This window comes from Prionailurus viverrinus, chromosome B2 (genome assembly GCF_022837055.1).
Source record: "Prionailurus viverrinus isolate Anna chromosome B2, UM_Priviv_1.0, whole genome shotgun sequence".
Lineage (NCBI taxonomy): Eukaryota > Metazoa > Chordata > Mammalia > Carnivora > Felidae > Prionailurus > Prionailurus viverrinus.
In genome coordinates, this window is record NC_062565.1 from 43,553,975 (window position 1) to 43,574,700 (window position 20,726).

The 20,726-nt window shown below is 50.2% G+C and overlaps 1 protein-coding gene across 3 annotated transcripts in view; it reads left to right on the forward strand.

The window, feature by feature from the left end:
• RUNX2 (RUNX family transcription factor 2) overlaps positions 1-19,552 on the forward strand; it is a 326,243-nt gene extending 306,691 nt beyond the window's left edge. For all 3 annotated transcript variants that reach the window (XM_047858043.1, XM_047858046.1, XM_047858047.1), the window contains one exon: positions 18,442-19,552. In XM_047858043.1, the coding sequence (XP_047713999.1) occupies positions 18,442-19,007 (566 nt within the window). In that variant the 3' untranslated portion in view covers positions 19,008-19,552. The remainder of the gene's footprint in view (positions 1-18,441) is intronic.
• Positions 19,553-20,726: the final 1,174 nt, after the last annotated feature.

Consider the following 20,726-nt stretch of genomic DNA (forward strand, 5'->3'; position numbering starts at 1 on the left):
GACGGACAGAGAAACAATTTTTTTTTTTTTACTGTTTGCTGCTCCTGTGTGTAGGGTTCATGAATGGGGGCTTTGAGAACTTGCCCTTTCGTGGCCAGATATCAAAGTGCTGCTCACACATACGGATCGACCGCACGGAGGTGCGGCCCTGGGCCACCACCCGTGTGGCCGCCCACTGCGGTTCCCCGCTGGCCGCCTCGTCGGGCCGCAGGGCCAGGGTTGTGATGGCCCAGTTTTTCCTCCCTGGGATCAACGCCGACCCACCAGGAAGAAGGGGGAGACCACCAGCATCCATTCTCCACCAAGTCCTAAAATAACTATATTTATAATTGCTTGTATGTGCTCCCTTTTGTGGCCTTCCTCCCCTGGTCACATCCCTCTGTTTGGGAAGAAAAAGTTCATTAAAAAAAAATTTTTTTTTTAACGTTTATTCATTTTTGAGAGACAGAGACAGAGTGCAAATGGGGGAGAGGCAGAGAGAGAGGGAGACACAGAATCCGAAACAGGCTCCTGGCTCTGAGCTGTCAGCACAGAGCCCGACGCGGGGCTCGAACTCACAAACCGTGAGATCATGACCTGAGCTGAAGTCGGATGCTTAACCGACTGAGCCACCCAGGTGTCCCAGAGAAAGTTCATTTTTAAAGGTTTCCTGGCCTGGTGTTCCTTCCTTCCTCATTTCTTTTTCTCTTTTCTTCTCTTTTCCTTTCCTTCCCTCCCCCACCCGGCCTTCTCTTCTCTCCCCTCCTTTCTCTCCCTTTTCTAGAGTCCCCTTCGCTCGTGTCTTTGGATAGTGTGCCCTGACTCTCCCACGTTACAGGTGGGGGCTCTCCTGGAGTCCTTCCTGCGCCACCTCGAGCTCTGAGCTCTGACGGTTTTGCTGGGGCTCCAGGGAAGGGAGGTCAGGGAGCAGCCAGACAAGCAACAGGGGCCGTGGTCAGGTCCCTGCAGACAGCGCGAGTGTGTGAAGGGCTGAGGCTACGGCTATGGATCCTAAAGTCTGAGACTGGGCCGCTGAAGGCTTGGAGTTGCAGTCACAGGATCAAGGAGCTGCAGCACAGCAGCAGGAAGCATGTAGAGCTCTGTCAACTCGTTGGTGCTCCGAGGGCTCTTCCGTCTGGGGAACATCATCTGCTAATCTTGGGCTTCATTTGACTCATGCTGGGCAAAAATCCCGGGAAGCGGCTTTGGGGTGTCTGTAACTAGAAGCACAGACCTGGAGGTAGGCCTGGGGGAGCGGAGAGGGGACAGAAATGAACCCATCTTGTTCTGTCACTCCATATGCACCTGTCAGGAAGATGGAGGTATGGTCACCTTGGGTTAAATCTTGACGGGGTCAAGTCAGACTTATTCTGCCGCCATCTTTGAGAGGTTCCTTGGAAAGGCCCTGAAGAGGGGAGGAGGCACTCAAGCCATAGTTAGAGCAGAGTAAGTGGTTAAGGGAAGGGGGTTGAAGGCTGTCTTTTTTATGATACGGTTGTCCCAGGTAAGGCAGCTCAGGGGACTCTCATCATGTAAATCTTGAATTGGAATCTAATGAGGTGGGATTTGGGGGTCCCCTGACCCCTCATGTATTGGCAGAGAGGGAGTTTGGATTTGATCTGCATGTGGAAGAGAGGCTGAGTAGCAGGAATGGTAAGCCGCGGAAAAATGGAGGAGGGACTGGCCCTTCATTCTCTCAGTGCCCCCTCTCCCCACCATGAGTCTCAGAACCCCGGTGAGATGATCCAGGAGGCAGCCGTTACAGATGGACACACTGCTTTCATCCCTGCCCCACCTGGTGCTTGTGCCCATGGAGAGGCCCAGGGTTGGCCTCTAGATGCTTGCTGTGATTCCTAGAAACCCTGATGGTGGTGCAGAAGATGTCATCTGCCTGATTCTCCCCTAATCCCTGCCCTTCTTTGTAGGGACAGTGTCAGGGAGAACTGAGAAAATGTTGGAAGTAAAGTCTGTCAACAGTGATGCTGCTGTAAATGGCAAGACGTATAGAGATCCAAAGTGCACTCTGTTTTTCGAAGTTTCCATGCTGACGGCGCCCTCTGGAACCTGCCTGGCTTCTCCAAACGCTCTGGCCCTGTCCTTGGCTTGGCCCTGAGCTTGCCTCCTACCCATCCAGCCCTCCACTCTCTAATACTGAGGTCACTGACATTCCCAGGAAGCTAGAAGAGCCTTCTTCTCTTCCCCCTGATCTGAAAAAATAAGACTGGCCTATGGATGTATGTCTAGACCATAGGGCAGTTCAGAGGTTTCCAGAACAAGGGGACAAATCCCAGATCCTTGTCATCCGGACCATCAAAATAAACCCCTGGATGGCCAGGAGGTAAGAGTTGATTATGAGGGGTTCAAAGGAAGTTAGGCCAGGTTCCAAAAGGCGGGCAGCAGGAGAGCAAGAGGTGTAATTAAGAGTCATCACAGCCCAGTGCTAGGTCTGTACTTTTCTAGGATTTGCAATACTTCTGTTGCCCTGATGCTGGTATTGCTGGCGGTGAACAACTGAGGGGTGTGGCTTTTTCCGAGAGCCTTATTGTGGAAAGAACAACTTTGGCTATCCCCTCATTATCCAGGCTGAAAACATACCCCGGAGTAAAAACTTGAGGACGTCCGTCATTTGCCAAAGGGCTTCCTCCACCTGGGACAGCTCAAGGTTCTGGAAGACGAGGCCAGTTCTGTTCTTCCTGCTTGAAGGAAGGCAGAAGCGTTGGTCTTAAGTGTCGGGCTTTTCCTGATCCTGTGCTGTAGGCATTGGACGTAATCCAAGAGAGGGGTTCATGTCGTCTGTAGCATTGACCAAAGCCTATGGGTCCCTCAGAGGGGTCCTCCAAAAAGGGGGTTTTGAGGGCAAGTAAATTTGGAAACTGAATTCTACATCCTCCTCAGGGATGATTACCATGCCCCTGTTCAGGTCCCGAGGAGTCCTACAGGTGTGGAAACCACCTAACTTTGTTCAGCTCAGCACGTGTCGGCCTTACTTGGAAATGTTCCATTACATGGAACTGTCTTTTCATGGAGTCCACTTAATAGACCATGGGAAATGCAAACTAAAACACAGTAAAATATAGTAAAATGTTGGTAAGCAAGACCCGGTGGTAAGTTTCTTCCCACAGCACAAAGGATTGGGTTAGATTTTCAACTGCACACACAGACGCACAGAGGGCTTGGCATGCGATGTTCTTCGATTTGGCTTTCATTTCTGCAGAGAGGACTAACACGCTGTTGGGGGTTGCTGTAAGACACGTGTCAGACACGGTCCCCACTCGCGTCTTGTTGAGGAGGCAACAGCCCCCCTCCCCCAAGATAACTACCTATCCCTGAGGGGGAGAGTAGGTGCTGGGAGGGGAGATGCTAGGGTAGACTGGAGTGGAAATGGCGGCCAGCAGAAGAGGAAGGAGTGAATGTTGCTGGGGCTGGGGAGGAGCCAATGAAGGAGAGGAGGAAGGGATGACCAAGGGGACCCCAGGGCAGGAGGAACGTGCCTGGTTCTGTCCGGTCCCAAGCCCAGGCCTGCTCTTACTCTCCCTCATGTGGTTCTTCCAGTTTGAGGGGAGTCGGGAAGTTGGGCGCTGACAGAATTTTCGGGGGAGGGCAGTGTGGGGGTGGCAGCCGCTGTCTGGTGCCCTTCTCGGAGCCAGTCAGGGAAAGGTCAGCCTCGGCCTTCTCTGGAGGCACATCCTTCCTTGCAGTGAGGCCGGGGGCCGGGCGGGGGGGGGTGCCTCTCATTTGAAGAGCGGCTCTAACTTGTCCAGGTAACCACATGCTGAGGGTGAAAAGCAGACAAATGTGACTCTGGGTGCTTTCGGTCACAGTGAACTGTCTTGTGCTCAAACTCTCTGTGGTCTCGGGCCTGGCAGAGGGGAGGAAGAGAGGGCCCGCGTCCATGCCCCCAATGTGGGGTGCATTTCTGTGCGCCCGGAGGAGGATGTGACACATGTGGGCGCACCCAGCCGCCAGGCAGCACCTGTTGAGGGGACACAGCTGCGGCCAGGGCAAGGGGCATTCTTGGCCGCTGCCTCACGACCGCCCCAGCAGCTGCCTGGGTGTTGTCCCACATTCCGCGTGTGACCCTGGTGTGGGCAAGCCCTGAGTGGGGAAGAGCCTCCTGGGGCAACGAGGCAGTAACCCACACCCCTGGGGCAGCGCCAGTGGGTGGATTTAGTAAGTACCCTGTTTTGGCCGCCAGTCCCAGAAGCAGAAGCGAATTTCGCAGCCAAGGGCTCAGAGGCAAATTTGTTTTAAGTTATTAAAACGTATGACATAAGAAAAACTGGAGGTAGGGAGCTCAGGCAATGAGAGGCAGAGAAGAGAGACAAAGAGAAAACACCAAGGTGGAAAAGGGTCGGTCCATCTCCAACCAACTGGCTCCTACTCTGATGCCCCCCATCAGGAGGAAAGAGCTTTTGGCTGTCTTAAGAAGCGGAGACAAAAACACCAAGAAAAACAGAAGTAGAAGAAGATTTTTTTTTTAAGGTAAAGGAAAGTAGGCCAAGAAATTACTTAAAGGCTTTCTGATGACCTCATAACTTGTTCCAAGTAATGTAAGACACAGAGGGGGGCAGCGACAGGAAACAGAACGACTCAGCAGAATTCTACACTGCGGTAATATGTGGATTTTCTCATATAACTGCCTTAATCCAAGGGCCTTAAAACATTTCACAAATTTGCAATAATTAAACCTCACTGCGTACCTGGGGCAGGACAGAATGTTATTTTGCTCATTATGTATACAGGTGAGCCACACAGCACGGAGAGTTTGAAAGAAAATGTCTCCAGAGCCCGCCAATAAGAGAGGCCTGCCCGGGGCTCCGAGAAATGCCGGGCTCCCACCAGACCCATCCCATTCCGGGCAGGCCTGACCCAGGGGCCGGCACCTCAACAAGCAAAGAGCCGTTGGCAAATGGTCGACTATCTTTTCTGTTAGTTTAAAAATACGTATAGGGGCGCCTGGGTGGCGCAGTCGGTTAAGCGTCCGACTTCAGCCAGGTCACGATCTCGCGGTCCGGGAGTTCGAGCCCCGCGTCAGGCTCTGGGCTGATGGCTCAGAGCCTGGAGCCAGTTTCCGATTCTGTGTCCCCCTCTCTCTCTGCCCCTCCCCCATTCATGCTCTGTCTCTCTCTGTCCCAAAAATAAATAAATGTTGAAAAAAAAAATACGTATATATTTATAAGTTATCATCAAAACAATTTTAAAAGAATATATCTAGTAAAATACATAATGGGTAATAAAACTTTTTAAAACCAAACTTTTAAAAAAAATCATGATTTGCTGAGATTTGATTCCTTTTTGCCCAGTGGCCTCGTTTTCATTCTCTTGTTTTGCCTTCACAAAGCAGTGAAAAGGCAGCAATTCTGAAAGAGGTTTTCTTTTCCAGAAGGAGCAGGAAACTGGAGCGTTGCCTTTTTAGATTAGATGCGGTGAGATGATGGGAGGGGAGGTGGGTTGGGGGAGGGGAAGAAGGGGATCCGGAGAAGAGGCAAATTACCTTTTTTCATCTTGGTTGGTGGAAAGCGCCCCGGAAAATATTTATCTTAGCTTACCTCGGGACGGCAGAAGGTGTAAGACCTTTGCGGGCTTTCGCCTGCAGTTGGCATTTTCCTTCCCAACTTAGGCTTCCTGCAAGTGAGGATGATCCGTCCTCAGGGACGGATCCTCAGGGATCTGTGGGCGAAGGAGGAGGAGACAGAGTAGCTGTGACTTTAGGACAAGAGGTGCCCACCCAACTTATGTGGTGTCTACCCTTCATTTTCTGTATCTGAAAGAGAGGAATAAAGATACTCACCCCAAAACTCATAAGGATGTTAGGTATTCTAGGCTATATTTATTTAAAAAAATTTTTCTTTTTAGTGTTTATTTATTTTTGAGACAGAGAGAGACAGAGCATGAACGGGGGAGGGGCAGAGAGAGAGGGAGACAACAGAATCGGAAGCAGGCTCCAGGCTCTGAGCCATCAGCCCAGAGCCCGACGCGGGGCTCGAACTCATGGACCGCGAGATCGTGACCTGAGCTGAAGTCGGACGCTCAACCGACTGAGCCACCCAGGCGCCCCGAGGCTGTATTTATAAACAGCCTTGATCTTTGCCTCCACAGTGGTTGTGCTATGCACCCTCATGACGGTAATATCAACAATTCCTTGCTGTTTGCATAGGGTCTGACAATTTGCAAGATGCTTCCACATATGTTCCCCAAAACCTCGTGTGAGGCCGGGTTCCGCAGACAGTTACCAGTCTCATTTGAACACTCCCTTTGTTTTAATTCCGGGATCTTCTGAAGGATGTCATTGATCCGAGCGCTTGCCCCCAGACTCTTGGGGCAATTATAAACCATCTGGAACAGACACTGGTCATAGCTGGTCTCCATGAACAAGTGATCCCCAATCCTGGTAGTCAGACAATTCACACATGAGAATATAATGAATCTGTTTTGTTCGACTATTTCAGATTGGTCATCAACATCAATGAAAGGGACCCGATAATTCTACCTACCCAGTCCAACTGTCCTTGAGCCTTTCAGGGAATGTTCTAGGTTCTCAGATCTTGTCTGGGCGTTGCAAATCTGAGCAATTCTCCTCCATTCTCCAATCCCCTTCTCATGTCCCCGCTCCCAGACTCTCAATGCCCCAAATTACCACCATCAACATGAATCATACAAGAGAGCTTAATGTTGAAAGGAAGTTAAGTGAACCGTAGTAAGTGAAGATCTCAATAGAGATCTTTCTGTACCTCTGGAGAATGTTAACAGCCTGATGAAAATATGGTGTGAATATAATTCTCTCCTCTTCTCTCATTTGGAGACAGGGGGATGGACGGGGGCCTTATGGATTTTCATCCTCCGTTACTCAGCAGGGAGATGCTTCTCATGGTGTTTCAGAAGGGAGGGGGAGCCACTGCTAGTCCACACCATGTGTCACAGTGCGTCACATTGACTCATGGCCAGATCTTGAGAAAAATTCACAGAAGTCAGGAAATTCCCGGAGAATGCTCTCATTTCACCCTCTGCTGACCCTGCAGTGAGAACATAGGTAGTAGGGTCAGGCTGGAGGACATTTTTTTTAAAAAAGGAAAACTCAAAGCACTTCTGTTGCTTCTGCATGCCTTGTGGCAGAACAAAGTCCTAACTGGCCAGCAGAAAAATGCAGGATGGGCCTGGCGCCCCCCATGCCCTAGGGCGACGAGCTCTGGTCTATTCCTTCATTCTAGGCTTTTATTTTTGCACAACTTCCCACCCTCCACCCTTGGCTTTGTTTCCCCTCAGGGACCAGCATCTTTCCCTCTGGGCAAAGCAAGATGCCCATGACCTCCCCTTCCAATGGATAGAGCCAAATTTAGAGTTGGGGTTGCTCATTTGAGCTTTGTATATAATTGAACCTGGCACAAAGGGTTGTCATTAGGAGGTATGAAATGAAGAAAAATGGTATGAAATGGTATGGTATGAAATGAAGAAAAAAAAAAAAAAGGGACCAGCTGGGACCCAAATTAGACAAGATCTGAGGAGAGACACAGTGGTAAGGCCGGGAGGTTTCATCTCAGAGGAGTCCTTAAGGGAAAGGACTGAGGACGGAAAACGCCTGGATGGGGCAGCTAGAGAAAATAATGTGGCAATCTCTTAGGATCACTTCTCTCTAGGTGTGGAAGATGCTGGGGGATTGTAGTAATAGGAGGCGACAGACACCGGAGGCATCGGTTGGTAAGAGCCAGGGTCCGCTCCCAGGGCTGCAGAGGATGCTGGGAGAAACAGGGTAATCCGCTTAATAGATGTTGCCAAGCATGTCCAGAGCTGGGCATCGTCACTTTCGTCCGTATGACAATAGAGCGTCCTGGGGGATCCTGAGCCCTTTGCTCTGCCATTGGCTTAGGGAACACTCTCTTCTAGAACCTGGCTGCTCAGTGCCTGGGGTGGACGGGGGGCGGGGTGGGGGGGCTCACCCCTCCCTCCTCTCCAGCCGGGAGCCCACTGCTTCCCTACTCGGTGTGGGTCAAGGGGGCATCCTGGAGCCAGCCAAGCAGGCTTCCTCTCTGAGGTGCTGTCCCCGCTGAGCTGGTGGGTGGACATGCGTGTGTCCACCAGCCACCCCCCCAGAGGTCCTGGGGCCTTGTCGTGTGAAGAGGGCAGTGGGCACAGCGCCACTCTGGTCCAGCTGTCCTGGCCACTTCCAGCTCTGCCTGTTGACTCGCATGGGAGAGGCTGGCAGCGCGGGGCTCCAGTTGTCCCCCAGCCCCTCGCCAGACTGTCCCTGCTCCCCGCATTCCTGGTGGCGTCCCAGCTCTGTGTGACCCCGGGTTCTAATATTCTTGGGTTCATTCAGACTACCCAGCTGGCTCCGCTCCGGGCTTCCTGGCCTTGTTAAAACCAAAATGCCGTCTTTTACAACCGGCTCCTTCCATCAAGTTCATCAAGCAGCCCGTTTTGTTTGTCTGTTTGTTTGTTTTTTACAGTCGAGATGGCCCCTTTGGTGAGCTCTTCCTGAGGGGTTGGGGGGGGTGGTGGGCAGGGAGCCTGGGCTTCAGCAGGGTCTGGTCTGTGCCAAATTATTTCTTTAATGACACTTAAGAAAGAAAGAAAAAAAAAAAGGAAGCTCAAAGGTGAGTGGCCCTCGAGGAGGAAAGATTAAATGGGTCGATTTGGGAACTGTTCAACCCTGGAGGCATTGCTAAGGAACATAACCTATTTTGAATTTTTCTTCACGAGCCAAAGTTGGTTATAGCGTGGGAATAACTTTTTCCTTTTGTCTCCCCCTTTCTCCATACTACAAAAATATCCACGGCAAGGGACATACAGGTTGCATAAACGTCCCTTCAAAAAGACACATAAAGCTATTATATATAGTTCCATGTGTCTCCCTCCAAACGGGTGTGTTTGTAGAGACACATAGAGATATCCTTCACACCCTGTATGTAAAAATACAGCCAATTCAAAAGTTGGCAGAACAATCTTGCCTGAGCGAGTAGAAAAGCTTGGCTTGGGGCTTAACAAACAATCCCATAAAACCCACACTTGCTTTTATTGAATGGTGATGCATGAAAGACCCAGGGTGGCCAACATGAACGGGGACAGGAGCCAACATTCACAGTATTGTCCCATAAAGGATGGCAGGAAAGCTTCTTTTTGCCGAAATTCAATCCATTCCTAGAAAAAAAAAAATCGCCTCTAATACTGGTTGCCTTGACTTCACCCTTGTGCTCCTTGTCTGCTGTAATATCATTTTAGCTTTAATGTCCAAGATAGAAAATCTTTTGCATTTGGTCTCCTCGCCTCCAGCCTTACCCCCTCCGGTTCAACCTCCACGGGGCTGGCTGCCAGAGTAATCGTCTAAAAATGCAAATCAAATCTATCACTCTCCTACTTAAAACCCTTCGGTGGCTCCCCATTGCCGGCTAAAGTTCAAATTCCTTAGCTTCACAGACAAGCTCCTCGGCCATCTGTCCCTGCTACTTTTTAAACCACGTCACTCAAATCTCCCATCCCTGTGCTCCCTACGCTCTGGCTACTTCAAACTGTCAGGCTGTAATCGCCGAGCCTCATGCGTCTGCACATATTGATTCCCTCCACCTAGAGCGTCCCGGGACATGAGTGGGACAGTGGGACAGGGCGAGGGGGACAGAAGGCTGATTTGGGGAGGAACGCAGGTAGCAGTGACAACAAGGGTATTTGGAAAAGGCCGCTCGAGAAGGTGACTGAGCAAAGGTGGAAGGGGAGGAGGGAGCGAGACATGCAGATACCTAAGGAAGGAGCGTTCTAGGCAGAGCAAGCAAGTGCAAAGGCCCTGAGGTCGGAATACATCCAGTACCTTCAAGGAACAGTTGGAGCAGAGTGAATGAGGAAGGGGTGGGGCAGCTAGTAGCCTGGCTGACGACCATGTGGATCTTGAAGTGAGACAACTCTCACCTCTTTTCCTGCGGCCGGTGGCGCTAGTGAGAATGTGTGGCCCTGCAAAGCCAGAGGCTAGGCTGTGAAATGCTTGAAGGGTTGAAATCACTTTGCCTACGGAAGCGGAACAGGTCTAAAAGTAGATACAAAAGTGTCAGGCGCTGGACTTTATTTTCTTCCAACTTATACCCACACAGCCTCAACAAAGGTGTTTTGGAATTGATGACACTAGCGATTAAAAAAGGAAACATCTCCGATGCTGCAGTAATGTTTACATCCAGGACTGAATAAGTGATCCTTGCCCTCAGGGGCCTCTTTGGGGTGTTTCATACAATATTTTGTGTATGGGCTTTTGCGACTGACTTATTTCACTCCGGGTACGTAACGTCTTCAAGTTTCATCCATTTAGCATATGTCAAAATTTCCTTCCTTTTTAAGGCTGAATAATATTCATATATAATATAATATATGCTATATATATAATCTATATAGTATATATAATATATATAATATATACTATTATTATATTATATATAATATATAATATTTATATATTATATAGAATATAATATATATTATAATATTATTATATTATATATAATATATTATTATATATTATATATATATTGGGTATCATGAACCAAGCTGCTGCGAACAATGGCATACAGATACCTGATTTCACTTCTTTTTCTCCTCTTCTTTAAAGGTCCTTTTGGCTGCCTGACTTAGTCTCTCTGGTGGCCCTTCTTGCTTCCCACCCAGTTTGCTTTACTAATTTGACTGATGATGAACATTCCTCTTTAGCTCAACCCTCAGCCACTAGGAAATTTGAGGCCGAATAATTCACACGGAAGTAAAATGACTTTCCTCACGTCATTCCTCGGGAAATCACTAATGCTGCTGGAAATAGAGACCAAAGATTTCCCCAGGGCTGGGTCCTTCTGATCTCCCGAGGGCGGCCTCTCAGAGGCTGGGGACTATGGTGGATGGGCAGTGTTCTTCCTGGGACAGTCCTGGTCAGGGCTACCCAGCATCTCCTTGGAGGGCCTCTTCTGTTGGCTGTAGCAGAGCCTGGATGAAGACAAGGCTATGGTTTCGGGGACCCCTGGGCCAGTCCTTTCTGTTCAGCAGCCGTAGACTGCACTTGAACTTGAACCAAAAAAGACGCGAATGGCAAAAGAGATTTACATTTTAAAAGTTCACTTTCAAAATAGAGGATAGGAGAGAGAATGCAACCAACGGAATCAACAGGAGTGAGCACTGCTGTGGGAGTCACCCAGGTACAGGCGAGGATGTGGCTCTTGTCAGCCGTGGGCATTGTCCAACCTATCCAAATTCCGTGGGCCTCAGTTTCCCGGCTCGCAAATGGGCAGAGTGTCGTTGTTGGGATTAAATGAGAAATCATATGAATAACCCTATTTGTGTCCTAGCATTATGGCCACCCGGGATGCTTTTAAAACATGGGCTGCCTGGGCGCCATCCCGAGATAGCCCCATTTAATTGGTTGGGGGCATCAGTAGTGTAACCAAAACTCCCCAGGGGACTTTAATATGCTGTCAAGGTGGCAGGTGACTGGCCTAGAGGTTCCACGGCTCTCAGAAGAGACACCTTAGCACGTGGCTTGGCCATCGAAAGCACTCTGGACACGCTGGCTCGTCTCGTGAGCATGGTCAGTGTCAAGTCAGGAAGCCTGTCATCCGCACCACAGCCAGCCCTCCTGGCAGCCCCCAGAGAAGCCGGCCCTCCTCTAGCCTGCCTGGCTGCCTCGCTCCAGCCCTCCCGCTGAGCCCCGTTCCTGGGAGATGCCTGCTGAGAACTTGGGATCAGACTGAGTCAGAAGTATTTGCAGACTTGACTCACCAGGTCTTAAAACCAGAAGACTGCCCTGTGGGTCTCATGACGTTCCTGGAAAATAAAAGAAGTGAATATTATTGGGTTGAGTTCATCAGACACTCACCCTCCCTTTTGTGTGTTGAGCGTTCCGAGAGGAGCAAGCAGCGACCCGGCCAAGTCGGAACCATCAAAGGAGAGGGCCTGGCTGCTGTGCTGAGAGCTGTTGTTTCTTCCGCAGACAGGTTTCATCCTCTTCTCACAGGCTTCTGCTTCTGTGGTTCCCCAGGGCTACCTGGTTTCTCCTCTCTCTAGGCTCCTGGGGAAAGGTTCCCGAGGGCTGCCTCTGGTGAGGTGTGGTCAGAGTTGAGCTATGCTGGAGGGCTGGGTGTGGGCTGGGAAGGGCCATCTGGACTCCAGAGAACAAGAAAGGGAAAGTTCCCCTTCTGGAGTAAGAATTTCTGGAAACTTATACCGGAGCAGTAGCCAGGTTGGGCACGCATTTCTCTGAAGACTCCTTTACCCCTGGGGGTAGTAAGCTCTAACACTTCCATGTTCCACCTGTCTCTAGAACCTACTTCTCTGCATCTCCAGAGCTACCGCTTTAACAAAAGCCACTGTCATTTGATAATTTCTCATCGCAGCTACAACCTCCTAATTGGTCTTTCTGCTCCTACTGTGTCTACTCCCTGCCCAACACAGCTGGGTGAGCTTTTCAAAATTACATCACACACACACACACACACGCACACACACCCTTATACTTAAAACTTTCCCAAAGCTTTCCATTGCTCTTGGGATAATGGCAAAACTCCTTAGCAAGTTCAACAAGACCATGTGTATCAGGATTTAGTGCGGTTGTGAGTGATAGAAAACCCAGTTTAAGGGGGTTTGGATGGGTAAGATTTTATTTTCTCGTACAAAAAGCCTGTAGTTGAACTAGCTAGGATTGGCACACCAATTCCTCAACGTTTTCGAGGACTCAGCGCTCTGCTCCATCATCCATAGCAGATGGTTTCCACCTCGTGGTCCAAGAGGGCTGCTTGAGCACCAGCCCTTGCAACCAAATCCCAGGCAGAGGAAGGAAGAATTGCACACAGCACTTCTATTGGCATCTTTCTGCCCAGAATTTAGTTACTAGCTGCAGCTAGTTGGAAGAGAGGCTAGAAAATGTAATTTTTAGTTTAAGTGGTCATAAACAGCCAAAAAAGAGGAAGAGAAAAATGGATGTTGGGCCATAGTGGCAGTATATATCATACACTACATCTCCTGACCTCTCCTCTCTTCTTGAGTATCATCTCATTTCATGCTTCCTTCACTTCACCGTCTCTTTTTCTGTCACACTGGCTTTCTCTAGGAGTCCCACATATTTGCAACACTCCCTCCTCCCACAGGCCCTTGCTTAGACTTCAACATTCTTCCCCCCCCACCCCCTTCTTATTTAACTACTCATTCTCCAGACCTCAACTCAAACTGTATTTCCTCAGGGAATCTTCCTGGATTAGGTCAACCCTCCTATTTAGATGCTTATAGCATGTCGATTGTACCATTGTTGCAATTACACAATTATGTATGCAATCGTTTGATTTTTTTTTTCTGCCCCCACAGTGAGGTCAGGGTTTAGGTCTGGCTTTGCACAACATAGAGCATTCTGTGGGACATACTGTATGTGCTCAGTCAATATTTGTTGAATGAATTAATGAAAGAATTTAGCTATTATCTCACATACAAGATAAAGGAGGCTAGGACTCTGCAAAAGATTTCGTAGGCAAGTGGCGGTGGGTGGCCAGGAGGGCTGGGGAGAGTCCTAAATGATTCCAAACGAGTAGGCTTTTGAGTGCGGCAGAGAAAAGACTGACCTGGAACTCAGGAGACCTGTGTTCCGGTCCTGGCTCAGGCACCAAAGGCTGCAAGTTGATTGCCCGGAGGCAGTGACAGATGGTCAGATGCTGGATATAGTTGCAAGGCAGACCCTACAGTCATTGCGGGCAGATTGGATGTGGGGGGGGCAGGGGGCGGGGAGGGAAAGAGAGGGGTCAAGGGTTAGTCTTGGGGGTTTGGCTGAGCAAATGGAAGGTCATTTTATCAAGAAGGGGAAGCCAGTGAGAGGAGCAGGGTGTAGGGAGAGGAGGATCCCAAGGGTTTCTTTGCAAATGAATCGCGGGTTCCCACAGGCGGCTGTGCATTTCACCTCTGCTGCAGGCATCTCCAGAGCAAGCCCAGCCCCAGGCTGGTGGGTGTGAGTGGTGGTGGCTGGGAATGCCAGATGGATGGAAAAAAAAAAAAATCGGCCTTTCGAGGTGGCTAGCTGCCAGCCAAGAAATGATTCAGTCTGACTCAGCAATAAGATTGAAAAGAAAGCGGTCAGAAGACCTTGCCCCTGCAGGCTTGGCGGGAAGCAGTCACTTTCTGTTAAAGGTCGGTGAGCGGTGAGAGGGAAGACATATCCGTGCATTGGCCACTGCAGCCGTCTTCGAAAATTCAGGAAAGGATAATCCCATACCTACAGCTTCATGTCCTTCCTCTCAATCTTTATTTTACACATCTTTCTATAAGCAGTTGAACTCATCCACAAAGCACGATTTGGCAATTTCCTTTCTCACTAAACAGCAGAGCACATGTTTCCTAAATTGCTTTCCGGAGAGGATGTACCGATCCACTCTACTCCAAACAGGGTGTTAGAATGCCTCTCTCCTGGCAATTTTTGAAAAGTCTACAAGTGAAAAATAGCAATTTCTTATTCTTAATTCCTAATTGTTTCCATTTATCATTCACTGTTATTTCAATTTGCAATTATTGCGTGCCTAGAGAGAATGGACATTTCTCAAGTGCTTATTAGTTATATATCTTTCCAATATATATTTTCATGTATATATTTTTCAATATGTATTTTTTCAATATATATTTCAATTCACAATTCATTCTTTGTAATGTTTTTTTAAAGTTTATTTATTTCGAGACAGAGCGTAAGAGAGGGCAACAGAGAGAGAGAGAGAGAGAGAGAGAGAGAATCCCAAGCAGGCTCCGCACTGTCAGCGTGAAGCCCAATGCGGGGCTTGAACTCACGAACCACGAGATCGTGACCTGAGTCGAAATCGAGTTGGGAGCTTAACTGACTGAGCCCCCCAGGCACCCCATAATTCATGATTTTAATTTGCAATTCTTTCATTTCTAGAGCAAATGCATATATATATATATATATATATATATATTTTTTTTTTTTTTTCCCAAACTGACTTCTGCAAAGATATTTCTGGGATGGTAAATAGGAACCAGAATCAACGAAATTTAGTTAAAACTCACCTTTCCCACCTCGGGAAGTAGCATCTCCCTAAAATGGCTGTAAGTATGAGGAAGGCGGGGGTAGCAATGGGGAGAGGAAGGCCGTGGTGGAAAGGGTGGACTGAATGGCTGGGTGACCCCAGTTCCCACGCCAGCCTCAAGTACACCTTTGTAAGGCTGAGGCTCCAAGCTCTCTGAGCAAACCAGTGCTAACCAGTGCCTGAGGCAACCCGAGAGCCAACAGGCCTGTCTCCGCTCCTTCAGGGTAGGGACTATGTCTGGGTCAGCTGTGTCTCCAGGGCCTCTATGGCACCTGGCACGTCGCCAACCCTGGGCGCAGACTTGTTCCGTGACCGGCTACTGGGAAGACTGAATAGTTGCTCGGAGAGAGGAGACTGTGTCCCTCTGTGTTCTCTGTTCTGTTCTCTGCCGTGTCACTAGCCAGCAAGTCCCTCCCTCGCACAGGCCTCCACCTCCACACCTTTGGAAGTTAATCCGAACAATAGCAAACATTCCTTCTAACTCTGAAATTCCACAAAAACACCCAGGCTGTTTTGCTTCTCTTTGTTTAGTTTCCTCATCTAGGAAACAAGATGAAAATGTTGACCTCCCACGGGGTTGCCACATAAAATATAGGGCACCCTGAATATCAGATAAGCAAGGAATAAGTTTTGTAGTGTAAGTTTGTCTCAAATGGTGCACGACTGTATAAATAATCGAAGCACTGAATGATTAAACAACATCCAGCTGGATCAGTTTATTGCGTTTGTGGCTGTGTTTCTGGACTGCTGATGATTATATGGCATTCATTCAATGAGTATTTATTGAGCATCTATTAGATTGTTTAGGCCCTGGTGACACAGCAGAGAATGAAATAAAGCAGTGTCTCTGTTTTTATAGGAATGACATGCTGATAGACAAAAAAAAATACATAAAATATCAGGTGGTCATAATGTTCAGAAGACTAATAAAGCAGGATACGGGTCAGAGACCGTGTGAGGGGGTGAAGGGGGGAGTTGAGCAATCTGATTAACTTGACCCTCTGCACCTGGGAGCCCCCAACCTCCACCAAGAGCTGTGTTTGTAACAACAGGACCCTGACGTTAGTTTATGGCAGTCAATGAAGCTGCATAAAAATGATGTCATTGATTCAAAGGCGCATGTCCAAATAAGGGATAAAATTATCAGTTGCAGGGATGGAAGAGAAGTATAAATCATTCAGTGCAGATTTTAGCTGAGCTGGGGCTGCAACCAAGTTTCCTGACAGCCCGGAGAAAGTTCAGGAAGGTAATGCGTTTGTTAAAAAGATGCTTCTGTTTTCAATTCTATTTGCCAGTCAGGGCGGATTGAGTCCTGACAACTTGATGTGTTTTTGAAGTCTTAGCTGGAACAGTGAAAGAGTTTCTTCTTTAAGAAGTCTTTATGCCTCGTGAAGCCAGTGCTCTTAGGTTCAAGGCTGGGCGGGGGACTGTCAAACTAACTGCGGGAGAGGCCACCTCTCCTATCTCCTGCCAGACGAGAGACATCAGTCATTAGTCTCATTACTGTAATTATCTTCAGGATCACATCAGGCTTCCAGGTTGCTTTTATCCCTGGTTACTCCGGTTGCTATGGCCACGAATCCTATGTTCTATTGCTCACCTGTGTATTTGGTCTATACCTTTGCTACGCAAGGTGTGGTTCCCAGGCCGGCGGCATCCACATCTTCCGGAAGCTGGCTAAAAATGCAGCCTCAGGCCCCACCCCTGACCTGCTGAATCACAGCCTGTCCTAAAGTTTAGGAAACACTGTGCTAGAACATTCTGTGTGCTTGCTTCCATTTCATTCCACACATTAGACGGCTCTTTACTTTGCTGCAAAAGCCTCCTGTCTGCTATGTGGAGCTCATTAACATCTTCCTCTAGTAAAACGAAATTAGTTTGTAGAGTTTTTCTGACCGTTTTCAACTCACGGGAGTTCTGTGCTTAGACGTGTCTGGGGTTCTTGGTTTACAAAAGAAGATCATCACAGAAGCCTGAGGAAATTAAGTTTTGGTGGAGAAGAGGCAGTTCTGTGAAAACCAACAGGAGAAAGTACCCAGGAAGTTTCCACCAGAGGCGTTTTTAGGCATAATAGTGGCATCTCCACAAATCCTGTTCCCCCGAGGAGTAAGCGCCTGTAGTCCCATCAGACGTAATTGCCAACCACACAAACTGGACACGACACCTGAGCATCTGAGGCCTGTGGGCCCTGAGAGAACACTTGGGTGCCAGAGTCAGGATGCACGAGGGAACCAGCTCTCACCAGGTGACCCGGGCTTCTCCGAGTCCCAGCCAGACCCAGGTGAAGGGACAGCTCACCGGTGATGAGCGATGAGAGCACTCCTGTTCACCTTCCCAGGGGGATAGGTTTGCTCACTGCCTCTTTCATCATGGCGCCCTTCCCAAGATAACAAGCTGAGGTAAGTCCTGCCTCCGAAAGTCTTGGAACCCCTGAAGGGCAGAGCATATAGGGGGCCTCCCCCAACAGACAATGCAGAAAGCCAAGAGTAGACACACTCCAGCTGGGACTGGGAGCGAGGCCTCAGAGAGGTGAGCACGGACCATCTACCCCAAGGCAGCAAACAGGGCAGCTGAGACGGCTGAGGGAAGGTCGTTTGGTTTGATGTGGATCCTTCGATGTGAACTTGGTAAACCATGTTACCATACCTGGTCACAAAGAGCTGCCTCCCACTTTCTTTCTGGAGGCTCAGGGGATTAGGAGAGAACTAACAAAGGTGGGTTTGTAAAGTCCTTCCAGGTCTTTGAGAGCAGCCCGCTCTAGGACCTCAGATCAAGGCTTCAAGTTGAAGATTTTTGAAAGCAGGCTGATCAGTCTGGGAAGCATCCCAGAGGGGTCACTGTGCCCAACCTTCTTGTACAGATGGGGACATGAAACCAAGTCTCTAAGAGGGGGATGGGACTAGCCCAAAGTTCCATGGCACTTTCTGGCAGAGTGACAGTCGGCACTCAGGTCATCTGGCTCCTGGCCCCAAACTCTTTCAACTGCCCCCTGAGAGCTTGTCTTTGCTGGGGCAGTGAAGGGGGCCATCCATTTAACACACTTCTGCTTCTGAGGATAGTGGGCAAGGGCCCTCCTTTCAGTGTCCTCGGCAAGATTGCCTCCACCCAGGCTGTGACTCTGCATGGTCCCCCAGGCCCCCACTGTCTTCACAGCAGGGCCACCAACTACACCTCAGGGGAGACCCCGACCCACCTGGATGCCTGGTTGGACTCCATGATCTCCCTGCCTCTGAATTTCTATGCTCAGCCCCACCCCCTTCCCACTTTGTTCTTGGTACATGAACAACCCACTCTTCCTTACTAGACTGCAAGTCTGGGGTGGGAAGTAAATGTCCACCTTTCTCAGTTCCTTTAGCACCCAACATGCAGCCAGGCATACAGCTGACACGCCACACCTGCCCGAGTGACCCTTTCTCCTGTCTTCCCTTGACAGATTCGGAGCCCAGTACGTTGGACTCTCCGTCTTCCACCACTCTCTTCCTCTCCTCCGAGGAGCCGGGCCCCTCCACCGCCGCGCTGCCTTCTCCCTCCTCCTCCTGCGAGCCCCAGGCCTTTTCCCCTGGCGCCTCGGTGCTGCCCCCGCTGCTGCCGCCGCCCCCCGCGGCCGCCGCGCCCCCGGGGCGCACGGGCCTCTACTCGGTGGTCGTCTCCTCCCCGGAGGCGGCCCCGCGCCTCGGCGACTGGCTGCCCGGAGGCCCCGCGGCCACCCCTCCCGGCGTCCGCAGGGATGAGCGGGAGCGACCAGGGCCCGAGAGGGGCCGCGCCCCGCGCCCGGGCGCAGCGGGCAGGGAGGAGGGCGCCGAGGCCCCGGCAGCCTCCCCGCCACCCTGCGCCCCACACGCCGCGCCCGCCAGCTTGGAAGCCAGCGTCGGGGACATCTTGGCGGAGCTGCGGACCATGAACGGCCACCTGGACGTCATCGCGAGGGCCCTCACCAAGCTGGCCTCGTCCCTGGCGCCTCCACCGCAGCCCCTGCAGGAGGCCCGGGACGCCAACTAGTTAACCGAGCTGCCGCCGGCCTGTGCACCTTAGCCGCGCTCAGCAAAGGGACCCCCAGGGCACCGGGCCTCCCCGCCTGCCCGTCGTCACCGGGGAGCCCAGCAGAGGCAGCAGATGCTCTGCCGGGCGTCTCGGTCTGAAATGATGGTGCTTCCCAGGCTCTGGGCGGCCAGGCCCTTTCTCAGCAAAAGCACGGCTGTCCCACCCCTCCCTGGGCTCTCCTGCCCTTCCAAGGCCCTTCTCCTCGTTTTGGAAAAGGCCTTGAGCTCTGGCAGGATTGGTGGCCCTGGATGGCGGTGGGACCTCGAGAAGGATGCTCCGAGAACCATCCTTTCGCGTCCCACATGTGTATGGAGGGAAAGCAAGCCGGCTCCAGCTTTCCTCACCCCGTTGTTGACGGTGTATCTGATCTCTGGGGCCGTTTATGTATTTCTTTCGAAAGAGTTATTTTTGGCTGATTAACTTTATTTTTTCTCATTATAACCACATTTTAAGAAGTTTGGGAAATAGAGAAGTGAAAAAAAAATCTGATGTATTTGGAGAAGGGGGGATATTTAAGTCTTTCTTATGAATAAGAAAGTATTTGAGTCAGAAATAAAAATTTTATATGTACTCTCTGGATGTTGGCCTCACTCTGCTTCATTTGTTCCTTTGCACGGGCCCCTGTTCTTGGATGTTTGTCCCCGGCCCTCTTTACTCCTTTGGATCTTATTTCAACTTTTCTCATGCCTGTGAAGAATAAGTTTCTAAAAGTCCTCATGATTCTTTTCTGAAACTCCCTGACTCCCCTGCATTTGGTAAATCCATCCGTTTCCTCTGGCTTGGGGAAGAAACTGAGTCACGGAGTGACTGGACACTACGGAGGAAGCCAGCATCCCTGGCGTGTACCCGCTAGGTGCCAATGCCACCACCCACCCCAGCTATGATAGCCAAAAACGTCTCCATCCCTGGTTGGGACCTAGATGGAACTTCAGAAGTCTGGAATAATCTATGCCCTCCAAGATCTCACTTCCCATAAGGAGGCAGGGTTCTTCTCACTTTCCCATTCGAATTAGAATTCTAGTGGAATTAGAATTCATTTGTCAGAAGCAGATCTATTGCTCTTTTCCTGGAAATGAACCAAGGGTCAGAAACCACATTGCAGAGTACAAGCCCATTCCGGAGCATTTGCAAGGCACACGGCTGATGGGCTGAGGCCAGCAGCTGCCTGGGCTCTGTAGCTCTTGGCACGCCCAATGCATCGCAGACTTCGGTGGGCAGGACCCACCCGGAGAGCTTGTTAAGATGCTGATCCTACCTTCGTGGCTCCGGGGTGGGGGCCTGAGACTACATTTCCAATCAGCTCCGGGGGATGTTGATGCTGACACATTGTGAGTAGTATGTGAGTGGCAAGGGCCTTTCTGCTTTGGGATCCCTGCCGGTTCAGGTTGCTTGTCTTTGCACCCTGCAGTGGCCTAGATGCCCCAACCTCTGACCAAAACTTTCACTGAAACTCTGGGGGACTTTCTGTTTTAAAAGCCAAGGCATATTAGGTCTAGCCACCCACTTCCAAAGAAGCTTCACTGGTGTTCAAACCAATTCAACATTTATTTCTTGGGGGTCTACAATGCTGGTGCCTGCGGGGCTGGTGGGGTGGGGGGAGACACAAAGATGAATAGAATAAGGGCCCTGCCCTGCAGGGGCTCCCCGCCTAGTGTCCCACATAGAGAGGGATCGTCA